Source organism: Mustela putorius, unplaced genomic scaffold, assembly GCF_011764305.1.
Source record: "Mustela putorius furo isolate JIRA1106 unplaced genomic scaffold, ASM1176430v1.1 tig00003853_pilon_pilon_pilon, whole genome shotgun sequence".
Taxonomy (NCBI): Eukaryota; Metazoa; Chordata; class Mammalia; order Carnivora; family Mustelidae; genus Mustela; species Mustela putorius.
Genome location: NW_025422005.1, coordinates 45109733 through 45134293, shown reverse-complemented (window position 1 = coordinate 45134293; position 24561 = coordinate 45109733). Strand labels below are relative to the sequence as shown.

Here is a 24561-nt window from a genome sequence, read left to right as displayed (position 1 = left end):
TTTCTGGCTAGTTGTATGATTTGGGCCTTTTAAGTTATTCCTAGCGGAATTTCTTTCAAGTCTTTTTCTCCAGTCTTTTTAGGATGTCCCTAGGATTCGGATGGGATTTACCTATCAACTTTATGAGCTTACAAACTGAATATTTATAAATAAAAATTCTAGCTGTCTATTCAACATGTCCTTTATGTCCCTTACTTCAGAAAGGGTCCTGTGTAGTTCGTGGTAGTTTGATTACTGTTTATCAAATCACCTTGGCTGCTGTGAGGATTTTACCTCTTCTTTTTAGATTTTTAACTGGTTATATTTTACATACAAGATACTGTCGATCTTTATTGCTTGTTTAGCAGCTAACCTCAGTGCATTCTTTATTATTATTTTTTCATTTGTTATTCTTAGATTGCCCAAGAAAGCATTTGTAGACTTTCATCATGATTACAAAGTTGTCTGCTGTTGTGTAGGCCTGGGTTTTGAAACTGTCTTCCCGGTAGTTGAGAATTCAGAGCTCGGGAGTCTTCCCTCACTGGCAAGGGTGGCTCCGGAAACTTCCACTTGTCTTTCTACTCAGGTCCAGCCACTGGCTAGCTCCTTCCTGTCCGCCAGAGGGAAGGTGTCCCTTTGTCTCAGGAAGGGCTGAGCCCAACCGCTGCCGCTGTCCCAGGTCTATCTTGGGGCCATCGGCTCCTCCCCTCCGCTCTCTTCCCCTTTCTCCTGGTCTCCCCCAGTGACTGCCTTTGATTTGTCGTCGGAAGTTCCCCTGGTCCAGTTGCCTTTTCCCCCTCATTTCCCAAGTTCCCACAGGAACCTGGGAAGTAGATTGTGCCCAGAGGTTAGAACGGAAACTGCAGCAAGATAACTCTGAGGGACAATGCTCAGTTGACGTCATTTCAACTTCTTTGCTTCAGCCAGAGGTGGTTTTTTTTTCTTCCATTTTTCTTCAGGTTACTCTCCTACTCCACCCAGCCCAGTGTCTGTCAGCCTCTGTGTGAAAGCTCTCTGGCATTGTCTGCTTGCTTTATGTGTTTCCTTATATTCGAACTCAAAAATCCATAGCTGGGAGTGGTGACTTAGAAACTTGTTCTTTGGTAGAGGTGCTTTCTGTTGAAGTAGAAACATCCCTTTTTGACTGTCACAAGAACCTCCTCTATCAGTCCTGCATTTCTTTCCAAGATGGTCCTAAGCAACAAATAGTATACAGACAGCACAATGCTAGTGTCCAGGGAAACACACAAATGCAGTGCATGAGTCGTCACGGATTGCGGAAGAGAGACCTATACTCCCCCTCGTTACTGTGCTTTCATTAGTTTAACCATGAAGAAGATGAAAGGGAACACATGTTCATGAAGTGTCTAGAATGTGCCAAGCAGTGGGCTCTAGGGCATTCTTTGGCTCTTCTCATTTTTTGTATTTTTTGTTTTTGTATGGGGACTAAGGCTCCAGGTTTGAGTAACTTGAAGTCATATCCAGGTCGAATGCTCTCTGCATACCATGTCACCAAAGGTCTAGATGGTTCCACTGAGTGGAAACAGAATGGGTCTCGACCTGGTGTTCTAATGCACTTAGTGTCTGTTCCTTTTCTTTCTCCTCTCCAGCTGTACCTGCAGGCCCGCTTCACTTGGCGAGGGGCCCGCCTGCTCCGGCCCCTCCTGCAGTTCACCCTGATCATGATGGCCTTTTACACGGGACTGTCGCGGGTGTCTGACCACAAGCACCATCCCAGTGATGTGCTGGCGGGATTTGCTCAAGGAGCCCTGGTGGCCTGCTGCATAGTGAGTAGCATCTTATTCTCGGTCCACAAGCAAAGCCCCGGATGGCTTGCTCGTTCCATGTTTCCAGCCTGGTGACCAAAACTAGCAAGCTCTCAATTCTTTTCTCTGCATGGTGTATCAAGGGTCCCCTCACCCCAGGACCCCTTCAGTAAAAGGACGGTACTTTCTGTTTCCTTCCAGCCTGTGAGTTTTCCTTCGGCAGAATCTAAAAGTCCTCTTCTCTCTAACCACAGCTCATAAAATGTTGCAACTTATGTCCACCTTGCTGACTTTACTGATGAAAACATTTAGGGTTTGAGGGGGGAAGAAACTTGCCCCAGGTCACATGTCAAGTGACTAGCAGAGTCTGGGTCCCTGACTCATTTGGTGCTCACGTGCTGCTTTGGTAGACACTTAAAATTCACTAGAACTCAGCTTCTTGGAAACTTCTCCCCTTCCCACTGTGACCTTAGGGTGACTTGGTCAAAGTCTAAACTTGGTGTTGGCTAGAGAAAAGGGGTTTGGTCAAGGCCGAGCCCTACCCTGGCTAGCCTGAAGGGCCTTGTCCACCAAGAGAAGAGCCTAGAGAATGGCCTTGGGATGGGCCAGGTTCTCGTTTGCCCCAGGTGACCAGGTTACCCTTTGCTCACACTTCACCCCTGACTCGGTGAGTGCAGCATGAGGCAACTCACTTCCGTATGCCTCCGTCTCCCCAAGAATCTGTTTTTCTCACCTGCGAAATCTTGTGGGGCTTATTCAGTAAATGCCAGGATCACCTGCTCTGACCCCGTGCCTTCCCGGGCCCCACTCAGGGGAGCTCACGCCAGGCCCGTGGGAAGCCCAGGGCACAGTAATGGCTGGGTGTTTAGGCACCACGCATGTGGGTTGTGTTGTTTGTGTCACCCTTGCCCTACCCACTGTAGGACTCATGAACAATCCAGAGATCTAGACCTGGCCTTTCCTCCTTCCCTCCTTTCTGAGCCTGGCTGCAGCCCTGTGTCTCCCGATGATAGCCTCTCCCAGTCTCCTCTGCTGGTGTCTGTTCCCCTGTGCTGATGTTGCTGATGTGTGTCTCCCTTGAGACTGTCAGGTTGACTGGACACAGGGACCATAGGTGACACGTACATGTTGCTCTCCCTGCCTTCACCAGCACCTCCTAGAATAAGTAAACGTGTTTTTTAATCAACAAAAAGTTAGGATCAGTGGGTGGCTGTCTTCCTTGCGAACACTACAAGGGAGTGTAGTTGAAGGCAGAGGGATGAGTAAGGCAGGACTCTTGCTCTCAAGGAAACCCCAGTCTCATTGCTTGCACTGCTGGCCCAGGACAGGAGTTAAAATGTAGCAGGGGACCTCACAGAGACACCCACAGGATGCCTGGGGGAGAGGGCCCACTGCGGGGTGCAGCGGGAAGGGAGAGAGGGGGCAGGGGCCCGGGGCTACCGGAGTGGGCACCACGCAGACACGCAGAAAGTCGTATCTAAGCTGCGTGCCGAGGGACCGCCTGTTTCAATGGTTTTATTCATTCATTTTATTCATTTCTTCTTCTTTTTCTTTTTTTTTTGAGTCAAGGCTAAGGGGAGAGAAATTGTGAGAGCAAACCGTTAATGAGAACAGCTGTCACTGGCATTTTAATGGGCAGGGACAACAGGGGTCGGGTGTTTGCAGGGAAGGGTCACCCTTTGCTGACTAGGCCCTTCTGAACTGTGCTCTCAGCAGGCAGACGGCCTGCTGCTGCGTTTCCTTCTCCGTGCTCGGCTGCCTTAGTTCGAGTCTCCTGCACCCCCGATTTAAAAAGGTGCTGGTGTTCCTTCCTTGCTGTCCTCTTGCATATCCCGTTGCACTCTCCATGGGCAGTGAGATGGCGTCCGGAAGGACCAGGGTTGTTTTTTTTTTTTCAAGGAGGGAAGTGACGGGTCTGACTTTTATCCTCTTTGGCTCTGGCTGACTGTAGCACAGGATAGGAATTTGGTAGTAGTGATTGTAAAGCCCCTCGGAGAGATGAGCCAAGTTGTCCAAGGTCAGAACTGGTCGATGGCTGCCCTCACAAGACCCCTGACTCTAGACCTTGGCCATGTCCACTGGGCAAGGGAGGATGGTCACTGGAGCTGAAGGGCAGCCAGAGGTAACCTGAGGCAGAACAGCATAGACACCTGCTTCAGGAGCCACAGGGCCCTTCCCTACCCTTGGGGCTGATCTGGCCGTTGCTTCGGGTTTATTTATTTATTTATTTTTAAAGGATTTTGTTTATTTATTTGACACAGAACACAAGCAGGGGGAGCAGGAGAGGGAGATGGAGAAGATGGAGAAACAGGTTCCCTGCTGAGCAAGGAGCCCAATGTGGGACTCGAGCCCGGGACCCTGGGATCATGACCTGAGCTGAAGGCAGATGCTCAACTGACTGAGCCACCCAGGCTCTGGTCATTGCTTCAAGTTGTTTTGTTTTGTTTGTTTTAGGAGTTTATTTATTTGAGAGAAAGAAAGAGAGAGAGTGAGCACAAGCAAGGGGAGTGGTAGAGGGTGAGGGAGAAGCAGATTCCCCGCTGAGTAGGCAGCCCAGCGTGGAGCTGATGTGTACTAGGACCCTGGGTTTATGACCTGAGCAGAAGTCAGATGCTCAAAGAACTAAGCCACCCAGGTCCTTACCATCGCTTTGAGTTTAAGAGCCTGTTTGACATTGTAAGGACGTTTAGAAAGGAATGATAAATATCTTTCCCTGTCTTTTGCCTACTTAGCTAAGAACACATGATGGCAGGGGTTTGGTCTTATTTATCATTTTTCTCCAAAATGCCTAACATCCAGCCTGGTACTCAGGAGCTCGTGGTCCTGACAGGCTTGGCATTTCAGCGCTGAGCCCATCCACTTCATGGATGACATCGGAGGGGCCAGGGTAAGAATACACTGTATCTAGTCAGCCCAAGAGCTCAAGAGTGCTCACCTTGGAGGAGGGAAGCCAGTGGGTGATTGCCCATCGCCAGAGCTGTTGTTCTGGCTTTGAGTGTGAGGAAGACAAGCAAAGTTCAACCCTGGCCTGAGCTGGAGAGGGGTCTGGGCAATCCAGAGGCCTTGTGAGCACCCTATGTTCACTGGAGGAGGGGACAGGTGGCAGGCTGTGGCCCCACAGGTGGTACAGTGCCTCAGGTGCTCTCCTGGAGTGGTGCAGCATGGCGTTTGCAGCCTCGGCCAAAGCCTGTGGCCTCCCTTCTATTTGTTTCTTGTGGCAGAAACTCCCCCTCAAGAACCAAGGCTGGCTGTCCCAGTGAATCCCAGGAAAAGCCCAGCGCTCCTCTCTGAATGTGGCTGTACTGATGGATGTGGAAACACGGAGCATGGGGCGTCTCCTGGGGTTGGTGAGGGACACCCGGAGGAGGCAGCACAGGATGGTACCAGGCCGCTGCCTGGGTGCCAGGAACCCCGAAATCCCTTTCTCCCTCTGCCCCGTCACCGAGCTGGGCTTCACTGGATTTCCCATCACCTTAACAGAGAAGTAACATTCGCAAACACGTATTGAGAGCTCCGTGGGCCACCCATGATAAGCCCTTTTCACAGATCATCCTCAGTCCTCTGAAAATGCCGTCCTACCATGTAGCCATGATTGTCCTAGAGATGAGGAAGGGACGCGAAGGATTGAGTACCACGGAGAGAAGATAGAGGAGCCAGGGTTGTCCGTAGGCGGTCGACAAGGGCCAGCAAGAGCTGGCACTGAGAGATCCAAGGGCCTGGAGGGTCTGTTCTCCTCCTCTCTGCACCCCTCACACCTCCAAGCACACCAGACTTCTCACCATTTCCCACCCCCTGAGCGCCCGTCTTCGATGGCGGCCCCCCTTCGGCAGAGCATGGCTCTGGTTTCACCCCATCGCTGGTGGAACCTTCTGTGTTTCTCCTGTTGTTGCTGCAACAGTTACCTCAAACTACAGTGGCTTAAAACACTTTCTTACAATTCTTGAGTTTGGAATTACAAAATAGATCTCACCGGACTACGGTCCAGGTATTGGCAGGCCGTGTTCCTTCTGGAGGCTCGAGGGAGAGTTTGTTTCTTTGACTTTTCTAGCCTCTGGAGGCTGCCTGCATTCTTTAGCCAATGGCCCCTTCCTCCCTCTTCAGATCTTTCTTTCATTTTCTCTGGCCTCTGCTTCCATCACCACATCTTCTGAGATTCCAACTCTCTGCCTCCCTCTTATGGCTCTGTGACTCACTGGGTCTGCCTGGTTAATCCAGGAGAATCTGCCCATCTTGAGTTCTTTAATTTCATTGCATCCGTAAAGCCTGTTTGACCGTGGAAGGTGACGTAATGGCCAGTCCTGGGGATTAGGACACATACATCTTCAGGGGACCATTGTTCGTCTGCCATACCTTCTCCTCCCTCTTCCCTGAAGACAGAATTGTCTGACTTTCTCCTCCTGCTCCCTTGACCCTTTGTGTGATTTTCCTGCTGTGGCCTTCAGCCTGGTTTTATTGTGTGGTTGCCTGCCCAAATGTCTGTCTCCCCAGCTAGACAACCACTGTCTTATTAGCAGAACCCATGGCTTCACCTTCTGCAGATTTGTCCTCAGGCTTAGTGAGGGGTGGGCACCATAGAAGCTCGATTAGCTGAGGTTAAAGAATGAGTCATAAATGAGCTTCTGACCCCAGACCAGACACTTCCCCTTGGAGCCTGTTTCCTCATCTGGGCAAATGCATGTTGCAGGCCCCTCTGTGACCTTCTTTCACAGAAGTTCAGAGGCATAGCTGACTTTGTAGTAACTAAGCTTGACCTCCCTTCTCAGATGGACCCGTCTCCCTGCAGTGTCTGTGAAGGGGGGCCTCTCTTTGTGGATGGGGACATGTCTCTAAGTCCCCAGTGGGTACAGGGTATCACCCTAGAATGTTGGCTGAGTCACTGGAGAGCCTTGGGCAATAGGTTGTGACAGCGAAGCACTTTCACCCAGGTCAGTGGAGACTAAGCCCTATCCTAGCAAGCACATGTGTCTAGACAGAAACCACGTGTCAAGCAGGAGCTGACTCAGTTTCCTCCCCCCCATTGCTCACTCAAACCCTTTCCAAAGAGGAAAGGTGATGGCACTCGTCACAGAGAGCCTCTGTGGTGTCAGGGACTGAACAGAAACGTGGGCACGTAGGGCTGGATGGGCCTGTGCCCTGATGTTCATCTTCATGTACATGGACGAAGGTGGAGAGATCCAGAGGCACATGGACAGACCCGGTAAGACCCAGACTCATAGACGGCCCTCCCCCCTCTCTCTCTCTCTCTCTCTCTCTCTCTCTCTCACAGGCACTGAGAAGCTCAGACACACCAGATAGGCCAATGCAAACACAGGCACATACTGACCTTCATAGTCCCCCTCCTGCCTATCTACACACACACACACACACACTCTCAGTCATCCCCCACTAACAACATTGGAGCTCTACAGCTGGGCTTAGCTGACCCAACCCTGGAGTAACCCAGGGACTCAGACGAGGCAACAAACATCAGTTCATTTCCTGTCTGGTGACAACTTGCCTATCTGGTCACCTCCTCCCTGACCCTCTTGCAGATGGCAAATTACGGGGCCCTGGGAGGGGTCAGGGCAGGGCCAGGCCGCCATTGCTGTGGGCTCTGCAGAGGAAGCAGCTGCTGTCGAATGTCATAAACACACAGCAGAGTCTTTCCTGGTTTTCCTCTTCCCTGGGGGTGTAGCTCGGCTAGCAGTTGCTCTTTTGTGTGCTGCTGTCTTCCTCCAGGATGTAGGGAAGGGCGAGGGTGTTCTTTGTCTCTGCCCCAGTGAGGTGACCTTGGGAGAGCAGACAAGCAAGAACAGGAGTGTGAAGAAGAGCTCGGTAGTGACACCCCTTCAAGAGCAAATGGGTACAGAGAGGGCGTGAGACGCCCAAGGATACACAGTGGCAGAGCTGGGACCAGATCCTGGCCCTCCTAATCCTATCTCACAGGACTAAGACTGTGAACTCTAAACATGCTTGGTCTATGTCAGGAATCTGAGATCTCCTTCTCTAAGGGAAGATTCCCATCTATTCCCATTGGATTTATCCCACTGCTGCCCGGGCACAGGACAATGGATGAAATGACCTTGCGAGTCTCTTTTTGATCTAGCAAAAAATCTAGGTCTTTGCCCAGTAGGCAAAGACTGGGCTGAACTCACCTCCCAGGGGCCCCTACTCGCCTCCCAGGGGCCCCTACTCTCGGGTGGATATGGGTGCCAAGACTGTGGATATGGGACAGAGAAGGAAGCAAAGGTGGAGATAGACGTTGACCCCAATAGATGATGAATCTGTCCTCCACCCTTGGTAGTGTCCATCTCAATTCCCCTTTCTCATTGAGCTGCTGAGATGGGTGAGATGAATGATGAGGCAGAGACTCCAGGAGGGGAGTCTCACTAGCCATCTGCTAATTAGGCATACTGGGCACATCGCTTCCTCTCAGCCACCTTTCCCCCTTGTGTGATATGGGGATGGTAGCTCCTCCCAGTCTTTGGACTGAGGATTCAGTGAATAAAAGATGCTCATGCTTGGTCCATGCAACCCAGATGGAATGTGTCATGGGGAAGGTACTATATTTTGTCTTTAAGATTTGGAGCTAAGAAGAGTTGGTCCTTAAAGAGCTCTCGTGCAGGAACTTCCCCAGACTTGACCGTGATCCATGGTAAGAAAAACATTTTCCATCATAAGCCAGTAGAGGCACCAGCACATAACTGAAACATTTCACCAGATAAGACTTACCCTCACTTGTGTGAGACAGTCTAGTATTTTTTTTACTCAACCCTTTAAAAAGCAGTCCGTGGATTTTATAACTTACAAATGACTTGTGACATGCAGTTTGAAAAACACTGATCTACTGGGGACCGTGGGGACACATGAGAGGGGATAGTTCCTGAGGGTGGTGGAAGGCTAGAAAGAATTCCTTGAGATGGAACCTTGATGAGGGGACATTTTCTATGAGTTGCAAAAGAGAAGGAAAGGCATTTCACACAGGAGGAATGTTTCAGAGACACAAGGATGGAAAAGAACAGTGAGACTACAGTGTGTCTTCTGATCCTGGAAAGCTTCAAAACGTAGGACTTCTGGGAGTGAGGGCCCGGCCTCTTTCCAGCCTCTGTCATCCTTTTGTACGGTGTTCCTGAGCGCTGGCTCCTGCTGGAACTAGCACCCCACTAACAGAGCTGTCAGCCCGGTGCTCCCCCTTCCCAGAAACCCTCTTTCATCATAACCTAGAAGTGCCTTCCCAGAAGGCCCCAGGCAGCCACCGATCACTCTCCTCCTCCACAGTGGCACCCACCCTCTCTCTGCTGCTCCGAGCCCTCCTTCTTTTTGTGGGACGAACTTCCTCCACATCCCTCAGTAGCAAGGATGGCCGTGAATCATGGTAACCGAGGCAGCATTAGAATGACCCTTGATGGATAGGAAGTGTTTCCACATAAATTCTTCCATGGAAACCTGACAATAATTATGAAGGTAAATTTTTAAATAATGTTTGCACTCAAGTACAAGGCAGATCCATCATCTGAAGTCACAAAACTCTTCGCTTTGGATAAATTCAAGCCCTGACAAGAGTGTGGCTTGGCCTGGGTGACACAGCAGGAGCAGTTTGGGGACCAGATCCTGCTGTCTGACTCTGAACGAGACACTCTTTCCACCCTGTCAAGTTCCCTCACAGATAGACCAGGAAATTATTCAACAGTGGTGCTGGCAGGTTCCCAGTGCCGAAAGCCAGTGGAGGCCCTTTTTTGAGGTCAGAAGTGATGACTGCAATTGGGTCACTCTCATTTAGTCAAAAGACAGGGCTTGCCCAGGATGGCTTTTCTTTAGACAACACTTACCCTTAGGGTATGAGGGTGAGCCAGGTCCTGAGGCTTTCTCCTACAGAGAAAATGATTCCTTTAATCTAGGAGATTGTTTGTTCTGATAGAGCAGGATGCCAAAAGGAAATCCAGGGGCCAAGGCATGGGGGATGTCTGCAAAAGGAGCAGTGCAGGGGCGCCTTCTGGCTCAGTCATTGGAGCCTGGGACTCTTGATCTCAGGGCTGTAGGTTTGAGCCCCAGGTTGGGTGTAGAGAGTCTTTAAAAATAAAATCTTAAAAAAAAAGTGGGGGGAGCAGCACATGGTCTCTATCCTCACATGTGGGTGGATTCAAATTTATTGAGGGCTATAGTTGCTAGGCTCTGAGTAGTTCATGGGTTTGAGTAGGTCATAGGCTAAAGTGGAAATTTGTTGCAGCATTATGCCTGAAAACCTATGCCTAGTGCTAAGATGGCAGGTCTTTGAAAGTTGCATGGGTAGCAAAGAGAAGATACGGGCAGCTTGGGGAAGGAATCTCGAAATCCAGTGTGCAAGATGTGGAAGACGTTCAGCCACTCAGTAGCAGAGGCCGTGTTTGAGCCCATCTGTTCATCTGTACCCAGTGTCTGGTGGTTCTCCTCACTGGAGTCCGTGTAGCAGATACCTCCAGAATCACTGAATGCCTGTTCCAGGCTACACTCCCGGTAGGTCGCCGGCGGGCCCAGGCCTCTGCTTTTTCAAGAGGCTGCCAGCTGATTCTGAAATAATGCTCTGAGGATGACACTCTGAGAAATACTAGAATGGACAACTTGCCGTTTTCTTCTGGTTGTAAGATTCCAACATTCTTCTCCTTTTTTATTTATCTGCCCCGAGCTGGCATCTAAGCTCACCTGGGTGGCGGTTGGGGGGCGGGGGGCTTCTAAAAACCTCAGTGTCTGAGGATGTGATTGCTCTTTTCAAGGCGTTCACTTAACCATTCTCAGAAGTTGCCACAGGCAAGGACCCCAGGAACACGTAAAGATCAATTTTGTCACCATAAGTGACTCTTAACAACATGACCTTCCGCATCTGCTGAGCTGGCCATTCGCAGCAGCGGGAGTGGAAACCTGGCAGTAGACCAGGATGCTTGTTCCTGGCTGCCTCGGTTCTTGGTGAGCTCCAGCCAGGCAGTACCCCAGCAGCGCTGGACTGTATGGGCTCCCGGGGGTTTGGCGTCTCTTGGAGCCAGTAAGTGCCAGTGACAGAGCATCTTCCTTTTTGATTGTGCTGACTCATTCCCCAAAATAGCCTCAGAAATTACAGGACCTAGCAATCAGATTCTATCTGCCTTCTGGAAAACTCCCACCTGCCTATGGTCTTCCCCTCTGGCTTGACTTCTACCTGTTGGCTTGTAATTCTGATTCATTCTTCTCTCCCTCTTTCTCTCCTTTTCCTTCTTTCCTAGTGCCTTCTCTTGTTTGTTGCCTTCCCCCACAAAGGGTGGGGGAGGAGAAGTGACATTGTATGGATAGGCACTGAACACACAAGCCAGTGACAGTGGCTCCCATTTTTTAACTTCTTACTGGGCCCCAGGCACGTTGTCATGCTTGGGCCTTTTGTTATAACATGTCCTTAGAGTAAGGCTTGGAGGTGGGTACTGGGTCTCTCATTTAGGTATTTTACTGAAAATGGCAGTCTGGGTTTGAAGGCTAGTCTGTCTTGCTCTAGTGGGCAGAGCTGGTTGCAAGCATGCGATAGTCTAGGAAAGACAGCCACCGTTGGTAAGGAGATTCCCTGTATGCTTCTTACCCCCTCATAATCGTGAATGGCGTTTCTTGCCTGGGATTGCCTTGTTTGCATGTAGTCTTGCTCTCAGTTGAAGGAGCCCACTGTCCTGATGGCTTGGGTCCCATCAGGTCACCTTGCACCCTTAGGTCACAGAACAGCCTGCCAGGAGAAGGTCAGAACCACTTCCCCAAAAATACTGCAAGAGGGACCTTGAATATTTGAAGGCTGAGGAAAGCAGAGCTGGCACTTCCTTCCCCTGGTGTGGTTACCCAGACCTTAAGAGGTTTGGTGGGAACAAGTGCAAAGATTTCTAGAGTTAATGCAAAACTCGAAAGGAAAGTACCACCTCCCCTGCGCATATAACCACCTACATGGGTACACAGCATCTCTGTCGACCGCAGTCCATTCTCAACGGCTCAGAAAACCGTGTCTTCTTGGCCTGTACCACAACCATGCCGTGGACTTATCCTCCCCGAGGTGCTGCAGGGCCTACCTGGTGCCTTTGCCTTCAGGTTCCCCATGCCCTTTTCGACTGCTTCTGCCTATCAGCTACTGTCTTCTCACCATGCTTCTTCCCTGTAGACGCCCATGCAGTGGCTCCGGAGGCCCTCCAGGATAAGGTCCGAGTTCCTTAACATGTCCTGGGAGGCTCCTTGAGACCTGGCTTTCTCCTCTTCAGCTTTACTGACTGCTTGGCGGAAGCCAGACTGAGCTTCTTCCTTCATAGCTCCTGAATGTGTTGTCCCCTCTCCTGTGCTCCTCTGCCTGGAGCAACATTCCCGGCGTTCACCACCTGCTAACTCCTACTTATCCTTATCGAGCTCAGCTCAAATACACCTTCCTTAGGGGAAGCCTTGTAAAGCCGCCTCCTGTCCGCTTCAGTCTGGGTTAGATGCCACGTTCTCTGCACGACTTCAACACCCTGGGTTCCCTCTGTCATGATCTTTAACACTGCATTGTAGCTGTCTGTTTGCCGGGATCTCTCCCTCCTTGCCCTGCGAGCTTTTGGAGGGCAAAGGACTCTTATGTGTATTTGTCTTTCTAATCTCAGGGCTTGGCACAGAGCAGATGTTCGGTGTGAAAAAGCAATTTATAAAATGCAAAGAATCAGGGAAATGGAATTGAAGGTAAATGCTTCGCGCAGCATAAGCAAGAGCTGATTTTGCTGCTGAGGGTGTAGATTTCTGGTTGCCGACACTGTCGTTTATTACCTACTGCGCTCTTTCCTAAAGAGAGATCTGTGGACCGGGGCTGTGGGCTGAGAGCGGTTCCCTAGACATCAGATAGCTGCCTCTCGGCCTGGGCCTCTGGATTTTCTTTTTGGGTGGAGATCACCTTCTGCAGGAAATGGAACTGCTCCGAGAGAAGTTTTCACTTCTGCTAGTCCTTTTTGTGTTCCACTCTTCAAGCGTTAGAAAGACTGAGCCCTGTTTTGAGTCCTGACAGGGTCGGGTTTCATGATCCCAAAAAAGTGTTTGTGTAAGCTCAAGCCACGCTGAAAGCAAAATACAGCTTAAAGGGGGATTCTGCCGGACCTCACTCAACTTTTCATCCCACTGCCCGGCTGTGTACATGCAGGGTATAAGCGCGTGGTTCCCCTCAAGTCCGGGGCGTTTGCCTGTGCCCATAAGATGGAAGGCTAGAGTGCTTACTTCCAGTAGAGAGGAGTTTAGAAATTCAACAACAAACATGGAGCCCCTCATGTGGGGAGGGCCAATGCTAAGTGTTATGGGTGATGTGGGATCATTAGGGCCCGGATTCCATCCCCAAGAGGCCTCCCATCTAGGGAGAAAGGCTGACAAGCAAGGTCACATGAGGGGATTGACTTACTCGAGGTCCGTTAGGTCTTTACTTTGGGGTCCAGAGCATTACAGAAAGGAACATTTTTTTTTTTTTAAGATTTTATTTATTTACTTGACAGAGATCACAAGTAGGCAGAGAAGCACAGAGAGAGAGAGGAGGAAGCAGGCTCCCTGCCGAGCAGAGAGCCTGACGTGGGGCCTGATTCCAGGACCCTGAGATCATGACCTGAGCCGAAGGCAGAGGATCGACTCACTGAGCCACCCGGGCACCCCGAAAGGAATATTTTTTTATTGAACTATATTCCAGACTCAGGTTTAGGTCTCCTTGAGTACGTTATTGCCTTGAACCTTGATATTATCCCCATCTTGCACCTGGGAAACAGAAACCTTAATAGGCAGTAGATACGAGCTCTGAAAATTAAACTGGGAATGAGCCAGTAGATGAAGGCAGTGTCAGAATCTTGAAGGGAAGACGGTGATGGGGGTTGGCAGACTGCCCCCTGCTGTGTTTGTCTTCAGCAGGTGGAGTGAAGCTGGGAGAAAGATCTCTGAGAAACGGGGAGCAGTAAGAGATTTTATTTGGTGAGGCCAAGCTGCTGGGCAGGATCAAGTACAGCTGGGAGCCAGCCATGGAGGGGTTAATTGAAGACACCCTCAGAGACAAAGTTAAGGAGGAAGGGAGGGTAGTTTCCTGGTAGAGTTGGGGACACTGACTCTTTACCTGTCAGCCAAGAGTTGAAAGTTTGATTGTCTCCACGTTTAACTTTAATTGTGTTCCTTAGTATTTCCATATCCCAGGAGCACTTGAAAGCCTCTTCTCCAGATGTGCATAAAGGATCCCGGGGGACCTAGAACCTCCCAGCAGGGTTGGGTCCAAATCTTTTCTTTCTTTTCTCTCAGTTCTTTCACTGTTGATACCTCCGTGGAAAGGAAAGGGACAGAAGGCTTCATTTTTTTCCTTTGTAAAATGGAGTAGCTCTTGGACTGCAAATGTTTGAGTAGGTGATCTGTGACCTGGGTACAAAATGCAAAAGGTGTCACAGTTTTTTCATGGCTGGTGAGTCTCTGCTTCCCATTTGTCTTCTAGTCACTTGAGCTCCTGAATAACCATCATTGCCAGTTTCTTGCTGTGATTTTTGGAGCCCTTTTGTTGATTGCTATATTTCTCCAGAAAGGACATTTTGGAAATTGGTTCAGCAGGTGATCCAAGTCCCTACGATGGCCAGGCCTTGGCTGCTCCAAACCTTGGTGTTGGCAAAACCTTATTAAATTAAGAACATCACTTGCCAGCCTATGCTGTGTCCGAAGTCACAGTACCATCACCATTAGTGAGCGCATGACCCACTGCAGGACAAGGATATCTCAATCCAGAAAGCTGCTAGACATAAGGAAATTGTTAAGGGTGTTCTAGTCTCCATTCTGAAACCCAGCCATGTGTTTCCTATTAAAGGATGTGACTGATAACTGCCTCTTACGGTTTATTCAATAGAAACTCCTATTGCTGAGTGGCTGAAATGGATGCCTACATGTTTACTTTGCCATCTAATACAAAGCACAAAGTTTTCTTACTCTGCCAACTCATCAAGTTCTTGAATCTGTCGTTGTCGGCTGACTGAGACAGGAACTACACGTGAGCCATCCCCGTAGCCCTACATGTTGGCTGTTCAGTGAATGTTCCTCAGTGATTCTAAGACTGGGTGAGGTCTTGTTCACAAGGAGGAAGGACGTTGGGAAGGAGCGATAGGAGTTTTCATTGACCTCTCCTCCGGGTTAGTTGCTGACTCTCCCTCAGCCACAAAACCCCAGCTCCTTCACCCCCATCAAATTGTTGAACTCTCTGGGCTTTCAGGAAAACATGGTCACAACTGCTTCCTTCTCCAGTCCTGCTGATAGGAATTCGTGTTGGCTGATCTCTTGTGGTCACACCCTAGATTTCTTTATGGGGAAAGGGAAAGTATCATGGATTAATGAGCGTGACTAATTACGACTTGCTTCCTTGTTTAGGAACTTATTTTTCATCGCTCTTTATTTGCCTTGAGAAATCAAGGAAATAGGGTTTCAGATATGGAACAGTGGACTGAGGGTCCAGAGAACTGAGTTCTACTCCTGCCACAGCTGTGCAACCTGGGGCATGTCACTGTCCTTCCCTGGGCTTCAGTTTCTCTAGCTGTAGAACAGAAGTTGGAATGTATTGTATATGTGATCTTTATGTGATCCTTACTTATTCAAAGTCCTATGGTTTGGGGTCCCCTTTTCCTAAAGTCTGTGCTCCTGTGACCTTCCCTTTGCCTATCCCCAGACCCCAGATTTCTGATTCGGATGTCTGATTTTGTGCTTCTAGGTTTTCTTTGTGTCCGACCTCTTCAAGACCAAGACGACACTCTCCCTGCCTCCCTCAGCTCTCCGGAAGGAAATCCTTTCACCTGTGGACGTTATTGACAGGAACAATCACCACAACATGGTGTAGGTGCTGCCCACCTCCTGAGCTGTTTTATGAAATGACTGCTGACAGCAAGTTCTTGCTGCTCTTCAATCTCATCAGACAGTAGAATGTAGGGAAAAACTTTTTGCCCAACCGATTTTAAAAAGGAAAAAAAAAAAAGTCTTACTTTGTGGCCTTCCAAAATAGGTAGCGTTCACCTATGTGGAAACAACAGCAAATTAACACCAAGTGCCGAAATCCTGGATGTGCAATTGGTTTAAATGTTCATGTTCTAGTGAACACGGGCTTGTTCTGGAACAAACACTAAAAATGATTTGCGTAGAGTCTGCCGATCACCCTTGCGACCCGAGGAATCCCAGGCCTGTGAGAAAAAGCTCAAATTCCCACTGTAGCACACAATGCCAGAAATAGCACTGAATCAAGAAAATAGCCATGGGGGGCTCCTCTCTCGTGTCTCTCTGTCCACACCACTCTCTTCTGTACTGTGACTTCGGTTTGGGAAGTTAAATCTAAGGAAAGACCAGGTTTTCTACGCCAGGTGATTCGATCCTGAGTCCTAGCTCCCAGCCCTGAGGCCTCAGCCCTCACTCCCCCCAGCCCACAGGCCAGCAACCACAGCCCCTCACATTAGTGATTAGGAGACTCTTTGTGGATGAGTGAATTTCGCAAATAGCACAATTTCAGAAGAGCTCGAGGGTGCTGGCCCTCCTTTGTCTTCTTTTGCCACGTCCTGCTGTCGTGGGGGACCGTCGGCTACTGGAGGCCGCTGTTGTGTTCACCAGTCACCCAGCACCTGCACGCCCTCGGATAATAGTTAGTTAGCTTCCGTCACTGCTTTCTCCCTCGAGGCCCTTGCTGTGTGCCCGCCAGGGTTTCCCGGGAGGGTCTGGACACGAGCCAAGGCGTGCTCTGCCTCCAGCTGATGGAAAGCAGCCTTATGCACACAAGAGACATGGGAGTGAAGGGGCAAGAATGAAAAAACCCACCAAGTTTTTGGCTACTCGAAGTCAGAATGAGCCAGAGTAGCAGACAGTCAGTCTCACGCCTGAGAGGCTACCCTTCCAGATCTCGGAGCTGATGAGGGTCTCTGTGGGTGCTGCTCTTGCTAAGCTGTGTAAAGCACTATTGTCTTGGGGTTGATCTCTAGGGCAGTTCTTGGTAGGTTCTGCTGGGCAGAACACATGGGTTAAATCTCCGTAGAGTTTTTCTCATCCTCTATCCGTAAGTGTCCTTCCAAGCAAGGCCTTGCTCTAGGCAGTAGACAGGGATCCTTTCTACTGAACCTTGGAGGAAAGGAGGAAGGAAGAAAGGCTTTCCGATCACGGATGCAGACCTTTCAAAGGGCTAAGTGTAACCACATGGATCAACCGCACGCACAGCCTTACTACAGAAGCCGTCCTTTCATTTCAACTTCTAGCAAGCTATGATTTTTATATATAAATATTATATAAATAATGTATAAAACATTAAAAGTTAACTATGTAAGATATTATTTCTGAAACAATTTTAGCTATATCCACTATGATTATAAACTGTGTCTCGACCTGTGTTATTTACATTAGCTGCTTAAAAAAGCATTGAGTTATTTTTTTTTAATATCAACTAAAATACCGTAGTTCTGTGGTAGACGTTGTTTTACAATGAAAGAAATAACTACAACTAGAGAAAACTGTATAAAAACATTAAAGTGTCAGTATTTTTGTAAGGTTCCATTTTGTAAAGAGAATAATATTCAAAGACTTTTGTAGAATACAAAGTGAAAACTTGTATCTGCGAAACTATACTTGTATTAAATGTGCTTTTTAAATAAAAGCTCATAACACAACTAATGAAGGAGTTGGAATCCTAGAATGTTCAAGGGATGTGTTGTCTCCGGTGTGTGGTAGGAAGAAGGGGGACTGTGGACGATCTAAAATCTTGGAATAGGCCAGCCTCACCTCAGGACACCACTACCCCATCCTTCCAATGGGAAATATGGTGGCCATTGGACTGCCATAGCTGTCTGAGCTGCTCTTTCATCTCTGAAAGCCTGTTTGCCCAGCGAGGTTCTGCCTCTGCTCTGTCTCGGACCCTTCTAAAGAGCTTTTGTATTCTAAAGGGGTTTTGTCCGGAGGGAGGAGCAGTGGGCCCCCCAAAGGCAGATAAGGAGCAGGGCTCCAGATAATGTGTGCTTGGGGAGCTCCCAAGGGAGCCCTTTATACATCAAAGGAAGGAGGGTGGAGGGCGCTCCAGGGAGAATGGCCGCTGGTCCTTGCTTTCTCTCCCTATGCCTGCCCAGCTGGGAGGAACGGGGAAGCTAGAAATTTCTCCTTCAACACGCACCTGTGTGCCAGGCACTTCTGCCTGTTTGTCACTTTTGATCCCGATGGCAGTTTTTATTTTGAGAAATGAGGAATACGAAGGAATGCAAAGATCAAACGACTTGTCTAAGATCCTGGAGGAGTCAGCTGCTGGCCGGGACTTGTATTCATTTCCTATTACTGCTGCAACAAGTTATCACAAAACGTAGTGGCTTAAAACAGCCCAGATTTATTATCTGGCAGTTTGGGAGGCCCTCGGGCAGAAGCTGTTTCCTGGTCTTTTGCAGCCTCTCGAGGCCATCTGCATACCTTGGTTTGTGGCCTTCTTTCTTCATCTGCAAAGGCAGCAGCACTGGGCCAAGTCCAGCTCACTCTCTCTGAATCTCCGTTTCTTCTACCTCTTCCACATTTAGGCCCTGGTGATTATGTTGGGCCCACCTTCTCTACCTATGTTAAGGTCAGCTGATTAGTAACCTTCATTCCATCTCCACCTTAGTTCCCCCTTGGCATGGTGCATAGCAGATACGTAGGCCCTAGGGACTGGAACATGGACAACTTAGGGGAAGCGAGGGTCATGCTGCCTACCACAGTTCACCCTCCAGGCCACAAAGATTCATATCCAGCCAACACACGAAATACTTTCACTGGATCCCAACATCCCACAAGGTTTCAACACACGGTGTCAGCTCGAATCCAAAATCTTACCTAATTTTGAACTTCAGAGTCTCAGATCTCATCATTGAAACGAGATCATCTGAAATAGGTAAAGATGAGGTGCGGGGTTGAATCTGTTCTGAGGCATAATTAATTGCCCTCCATCAGTAAGCCTGTGAAACAAGTCAGCTGCTTCCAAAATTCAGTGACGGGATAGGCATAGAATAAGACATTCTTCAAAAGAGAAAATGGACAGAAAAAAAGAAGCCATGGTTAGCACACAATTTCAAAATCCAACCAGGCAAAGTTCATTTGGTTTCAGGCTATGGGAATAAGCCCATGTGGCTCGTAGCTCCTGCCATCCATGTCAGTCAGCTCTTCGCTTCTTTTTTTTTTAAGATTTTATTTACTTATTTGACAGACAGAGATCACAAGTAGACAGAGAGAGAGAAAGGGGGGAGAAGCAGGTTCCCCACTGAACAGAGAGCCTGATGCAGGATCCTGGGATCATGACCTGAGCCGAAGGCAGCAGCTTAACCCACTAAGCCACCCATGCGCCCCAGCTCTTCACTTTGAGACAAGCCCGGTCAGGCCCTGATATTAGCTCAGCACTTTCCCAGCATTTTCCTGTAAGCAGAAATGTTTCATTGGGCCCCAGGATGTAGCCAGTGCAATCCTTGAGGTCAGAATCCAAATCTTCCTTTCAAATCGAGGGGAACAAAGGTCCAGATAGACAAAATAACTTGCTGGGGGAGGGGGATAAAGGAAGACACACAGCAAGTTAGAGAAAGGACTGAGAGACCAACCCCCAAGTGTCCCATACTGCTAATCCTCTAGTCTTCCCATCACAACTTTTCAGTAGCACTGGACAGACTCAGCTGGTCTCAAGAAGAAATAACCCCATTTCCTGGAGACTTAAGGAGAGGCAGAGCCATGCCATAGTACAGACAACTCTGGGATTCATGTCCAAACCATTTCAATTACTTGTCGATTAGGATTAATTACCTACTGTGTCCTGAGCACTAGCAAACACATGAGATAAGACTGTGGATTAAAGGAATCGGATGTCAGTTTTAAGGAGTTTATAGGCTAGAGGAGAATGTATAAAATCAAATAGTCACACACATTTGTAATTAAGAACCAAGGCAGAAATAGAAAAAAGAGCCAACCCATTTTTAAAACTTCATTATGGAGGATATACAAATGGAAGATAAACATAAAGCGTGCTGAACTCTGTTAGTCACAGGTAAAGGCACATTAAAGTCGCAATGAGATATCACTACATACTTGTGACATCCTTTTCTAACTTAAAAAAAAAAAGAAAAAAAGACAACCCAATACTACAAAATGGTGAAGGCATGAAAACTGGAACTCTCATGCACTATAAGTGTGGAAGGAAATTGGCACAACTATTTTGGAAAATGTTGGCAGTATCTACTAAAGCCAGTAATACATACCCTATCCCCCAGAAATTGCCCTCCTAAATATGTACCCAACAGAAGGATCTCTGTATGCTCACCAAAAGACATATATAAGAATGCTTACAGATGCACTATCTAGGACTGGAGACGACTCAAATTCTCATCAACAATCAAGTATATAATTACATAGTCACTGGAGGAACACTATTTAACAACAAAAATGAACAAAGCCCCATTATGCAGAGAAATATGAGTGAATTTCACAGAAAGACTATAGAATGAATGAAACCAGGCCCAGCAGAATACACACGATGAGTTCATTTTTATGAAGTTCAAAACAGGCAAAATTCAGTGAAAGAAATGATCAACAAAATGAAAAAACAACCAATGGAATGGGAACAAATATTTGCAAATTCTATATCTGATAAAGGGTTAATATTCAAAGTATATAAAGAACTCATTAACTTTAATAGTAAAAAACCAAATAACCCAACTCAAAAATCACCAAAGGGCCTGACTAGACATTTTCCAAAAGAAAACATATGAATGGCCAACAGATACATGAAAAGATGCTCAGAATCACTCATCATCAGGGAAATGCAAACCCAAACCACAGTGAGATACCACCTCACACTTGGTAGAATGACATCAAAAAGACAAGAGATAACAAACACTGGTGAGGATGTGGACAAAGAGAAACTGTCCTGCACACTGTTGGTGGGAATGCAAATGGTGCAACCACTATGGAAAACAGTATGGAGGTTCCTCAAAAAAATTAAAAATAGAAATATCATAGGATCTAGCAATTCCACTTTTGAAAAGATATCTGAAGGAAGCAAAAACATGATGTCAAAGAGATATCTGTACCCTCATGTCACTGCAGCTATGTTTACAATAACCAAGACAGGGAGGCAACCTAAGTGTCATCCGTGGATGAAGAAGTTGTTGAATATATGTACAATGGAATATTATCCAGCCATAGGAAAGGAGAAAATTCTGCCATTCGTAACAACATGGATGCACTCTAAGGGCTTTAAATAAATCAGAGGGGGAAAAATATCGTATTATCTCACTTCAGTACAAAATGTAAAAAACAAGCAAGAAAATGAAGCCATAGAAGAGAAATCAGATTTGTGGTTACTAGAGGCCAGAGGCAGGAGGAGAAAGAATTGAATGAAGGTGGTAGAAGGTACAGACTTCCAGGTATACGATAAGTAAGTACTAGGGATGCAATGATGACTATAGTTAACACTGCTGTACAGTATATTTGAAAGCTTTTAAAGAAAAACCTGAGTTCTCATTGCAAGGGAAAAAAAATATTCTTCTTTCTCTCTTTTCTTTTTTTTTTTTCTATTTTTAATGAGATGATAAATATTAGTTAAGTTTACTGTAGTAACTATTCACAATACATGTAAGTCAAATCATTATGCTATATACCTTAAACTTAAACAGTGCTGTATGTCAATTATATCTCAAAACTGGAAAGCAGCAACAAAAAATAAAACCATCCTAACAAAAACAGTACTTCAAGAAGCTCAAGCTCAACAAGAACAGAAAATTCCACAGTAATGATTATACCTTAGACAGAAAGGACACTTGAACCAAAATAAATATTTGTACTACTTGATTCCTAGCGTCGAATTGGCCTGGTTGGAAACCAAGGAAATGGCTTGACCGTCATAATGGCCCCCACCCTAAGAAGGTTGTTCTTAACCTACCTTGACCATGGAGTCTAAAAAAGAGGGGCACTGGCTTTCCAAGCCCACTTGCAGCTGCTCATTTTCTGTGTCTTTGAGACAACAGGAAGGCACTTGAGGAGACGGCTCATGAAGCTGGTTATTGCTGCTTCCTTCCTTTGGCATTGTCTGGTGAGGGTATGATGTTTGGGGTGATGACAGCCACCTTGCCAGCCTAAGGAAAAAGCCAGAACTTCAGAGAGCTGTTGACCCAATACCCTGGATGGATCGGCTCTGAAGCCACCTGGATCTAGACTCTCATGATATGTGATTATTAAATGCCTCTGTTATTTTAATAAATTCATTTTAGTGTTTAAACAAACAAACAAACAAACAAAACTGATGAAACTCAGCTTTGGTGACAGAGTCAGATATGTGATTACCTTTGGGGGTATGTCGACCGGGAGAGGTCTTGCCCTGGGTGGTGGTCACTGTGAAAATTTCCGAAGCAGTCTACTTATGATTTATGCATTTGCCTATTGTTATGCCATACTTCAATTCTAAAGGGAAAAAGGAAAGTGTGTAAAAACAAACAAACAAAAATACCAAAGGCTAAAGAAAAAGACTGACAGTATATTGGCAATTTTACTTCCTAAATAGCTTTCAAACTCTTCCCTTCCTTTCACTCCCTGACCATGAATTTGCGCCAGGCCTCATTAACTCTTTCTTAGTCTCTTGCAATAGCCCTGTCTCTGCCTACCTTCTCATAAAAATTCCTCCACACAGGGGCCAGAGGGAGCTTTCCAGAGCATAAAACTAACCATGTCCCTCTCTGCTCAGGGAATTCAATCCTTTGCATGGCATTTATTCTTATTTTAAAATTTCAATTTATTTTAAAAATGTAATACAATACAGAGTTACATAGAAACCATATGCCTCCTCCTCAGATATAACAGATTTACATTTTACCCTCTTCCAGATTAAATACTGTTGTAATTAAAAAACAAATGGTTAAGATACAGTTTGAATTCAGTCCCATTCTTCCACACAGTCTGTCCCAAAGGTAACCATTACCCTGAATGCTAGTTCTTTCATATCCGATCTTATTTGGCCCCATATATGGATGCATTCGTGAGTAATGTGTAGAACTGTTTATGAATTTTAAATATGCATAAATGTAAAAATTATCAAAATAGTATGTATTTTTATAATCTGCCCTAAACACTCAACTTGAGTTTTTGCAAATTTTATATGAAGGAATACAGATCTAGAATGTTCATTTTAACCACTCTGTAGCTTTACTGCACGGGTAAACCATTCCTTATCAATCCTTTATGATGTTGAAGGACATTCAAGCTGTTTTCATTTTTGAACTATTATATACAGAGCAACATTGCACACCCTTATGTCCCTCTCCTTGTCCAAGTAAGTGAGTTTGAGTCCCAATATACATAGAAATGGAATCACTGGATAGTAGTGTATATATATTCTTTCTTGCATTGAGATCATTGCCAAAATACTCTCAGAAGTAGTTGTATCAAGCTTATACTATGATTAGCAGCACATGAGATTTCCAATTGATTTCCTTCTTCAGCAATTGGTCTTGTTAAATTTTAACAATCTGATAAGTGTAAATAAATAAAATCCCCTTGCACTTTAATTTTCATTTTGGATGCCAAATAGGTTGAGCTTGTATTGTTTATAATTGTTTATGCTGAGACAATCTATAGAAGAACTTGTATTTTCTGTAGGAGTCCCATGTAAAAGTAGTTTTGTTTTTGCTCTTGCCAGGAGGGAGTCCCAGGGATTTCACAGGCTTTGGCCTATGCAAATCTAATCATACTATTTTCTTTTTAAGATTTCTAAAGAAGGATTGCAGGAAAGAGTTGAGACTTCTTAGAGGCACAGGATGGCATGATTTGACCTCTACCTACCTCTCCAAATCAATTTCAGCCTCAAGGTATTACCTTGGTTTTATACTTTTCTTTCGTTTCAGATTTAGGGAACTTCTACTGATCTGGTCCATGGATTAATGGGGCATGGAACTATTATACTTTATTCAGTAGAGAGAGAGAGTACATTTTATTTGGTATTTCTATGTGTTTTTTCAGGGGGAAACAGTTCTATACCAGTGAAGTCTGCCATGTTGTTAGATTTGGAATTTCAGCATAGATCTGGGACTTGCTTTCCCTCTAGCCCTACTTTTTTTTTTCCCCAGTGTACTTAACTTTTCCCCTTGTCCCTTAAAATCCAGCCATGCTGAACTGCTTGCTATTCTCCTAAACTCATACTACTTCCCTTCTGTATATTTAACTAGTCATCTTTAAGGATTAGATCTACCTCTAAGATCCCTGGAAAAACTCTGAGCCCAGAGATTGTGTTGGATGGCTTCTCTGGACTTCCAACTGCCTTCTTGTTCTGCAACTGACCATGTATCTCTCTATCTCACTATTGACTGGGAACTTGGGGGCAGTGACAATGTCTTATCCTTCATTTTTTCCTTAGGATGGAGAATGGTGGCCAGCACAGAGTAGGAACTACATAAATAATTTTTGATTGAGTAGGTGACTAGAGAGTCCCTAGCTTATTTATGTGGAAGTTGTATATGCTTGTGGGGGTGTGTGTGGGGGGGGGGACGGGGGTTGATCATATGTGCCAGTGTGTATATGGATTTGTAAATACATGATTGTGTATCTCTGGGTAATCATGCAAGTATGTGTGTGTGCATTCAAATATATGTATGTCCATGTTCATTCTGCTTCTTCTGAGTGGGAGACACAAGCCGTTAGGTGGCATTTATGGAGATGCTGTGATGTTTGTGGTGGCAGTGGAGAGGGGAAATAAAGGATAATTGCCACTTTGGTGACCAAACTGTGGAATATGTGGTCCAAGCCTCTCTCAGTCAGAAACTCTCCCTATGGAAGGTGCCTGTTATGGGGGATGGAATCCATTCTACCTAAGCAAACACTACCTTGCTTTTGCATG

General features: G+C 46.7%; 1 protein-coding gene across 1 annotated transcript in view; it reads left to right on the top strand.

Annotated features, from left to right (window-relative positions):
* Window positions 1-17354, top strand: part of PLPP3 (phospholipid phosphatase 3) — an 83230-nt gene extending 65876 nt beyond the window's left edge. The window contains exons 5-6 of the mRNA XM_045064590.1: window positions 1590-1766; window positions 15424-17354. Coding sequence (XP_044920525.1) covers window positions 1590-1766; window positions 15424-15549 — 303 coding nt within the window. The 3' untranslated portion in view covers window positions 15550-17354. The remainder of the gene's footprint in view (window positions 1-1589; window positions 1767-15423) is intronic.
* The last annotated feature ends 7207 nt before the right edge of the window (window positions 17355-24561 follow it).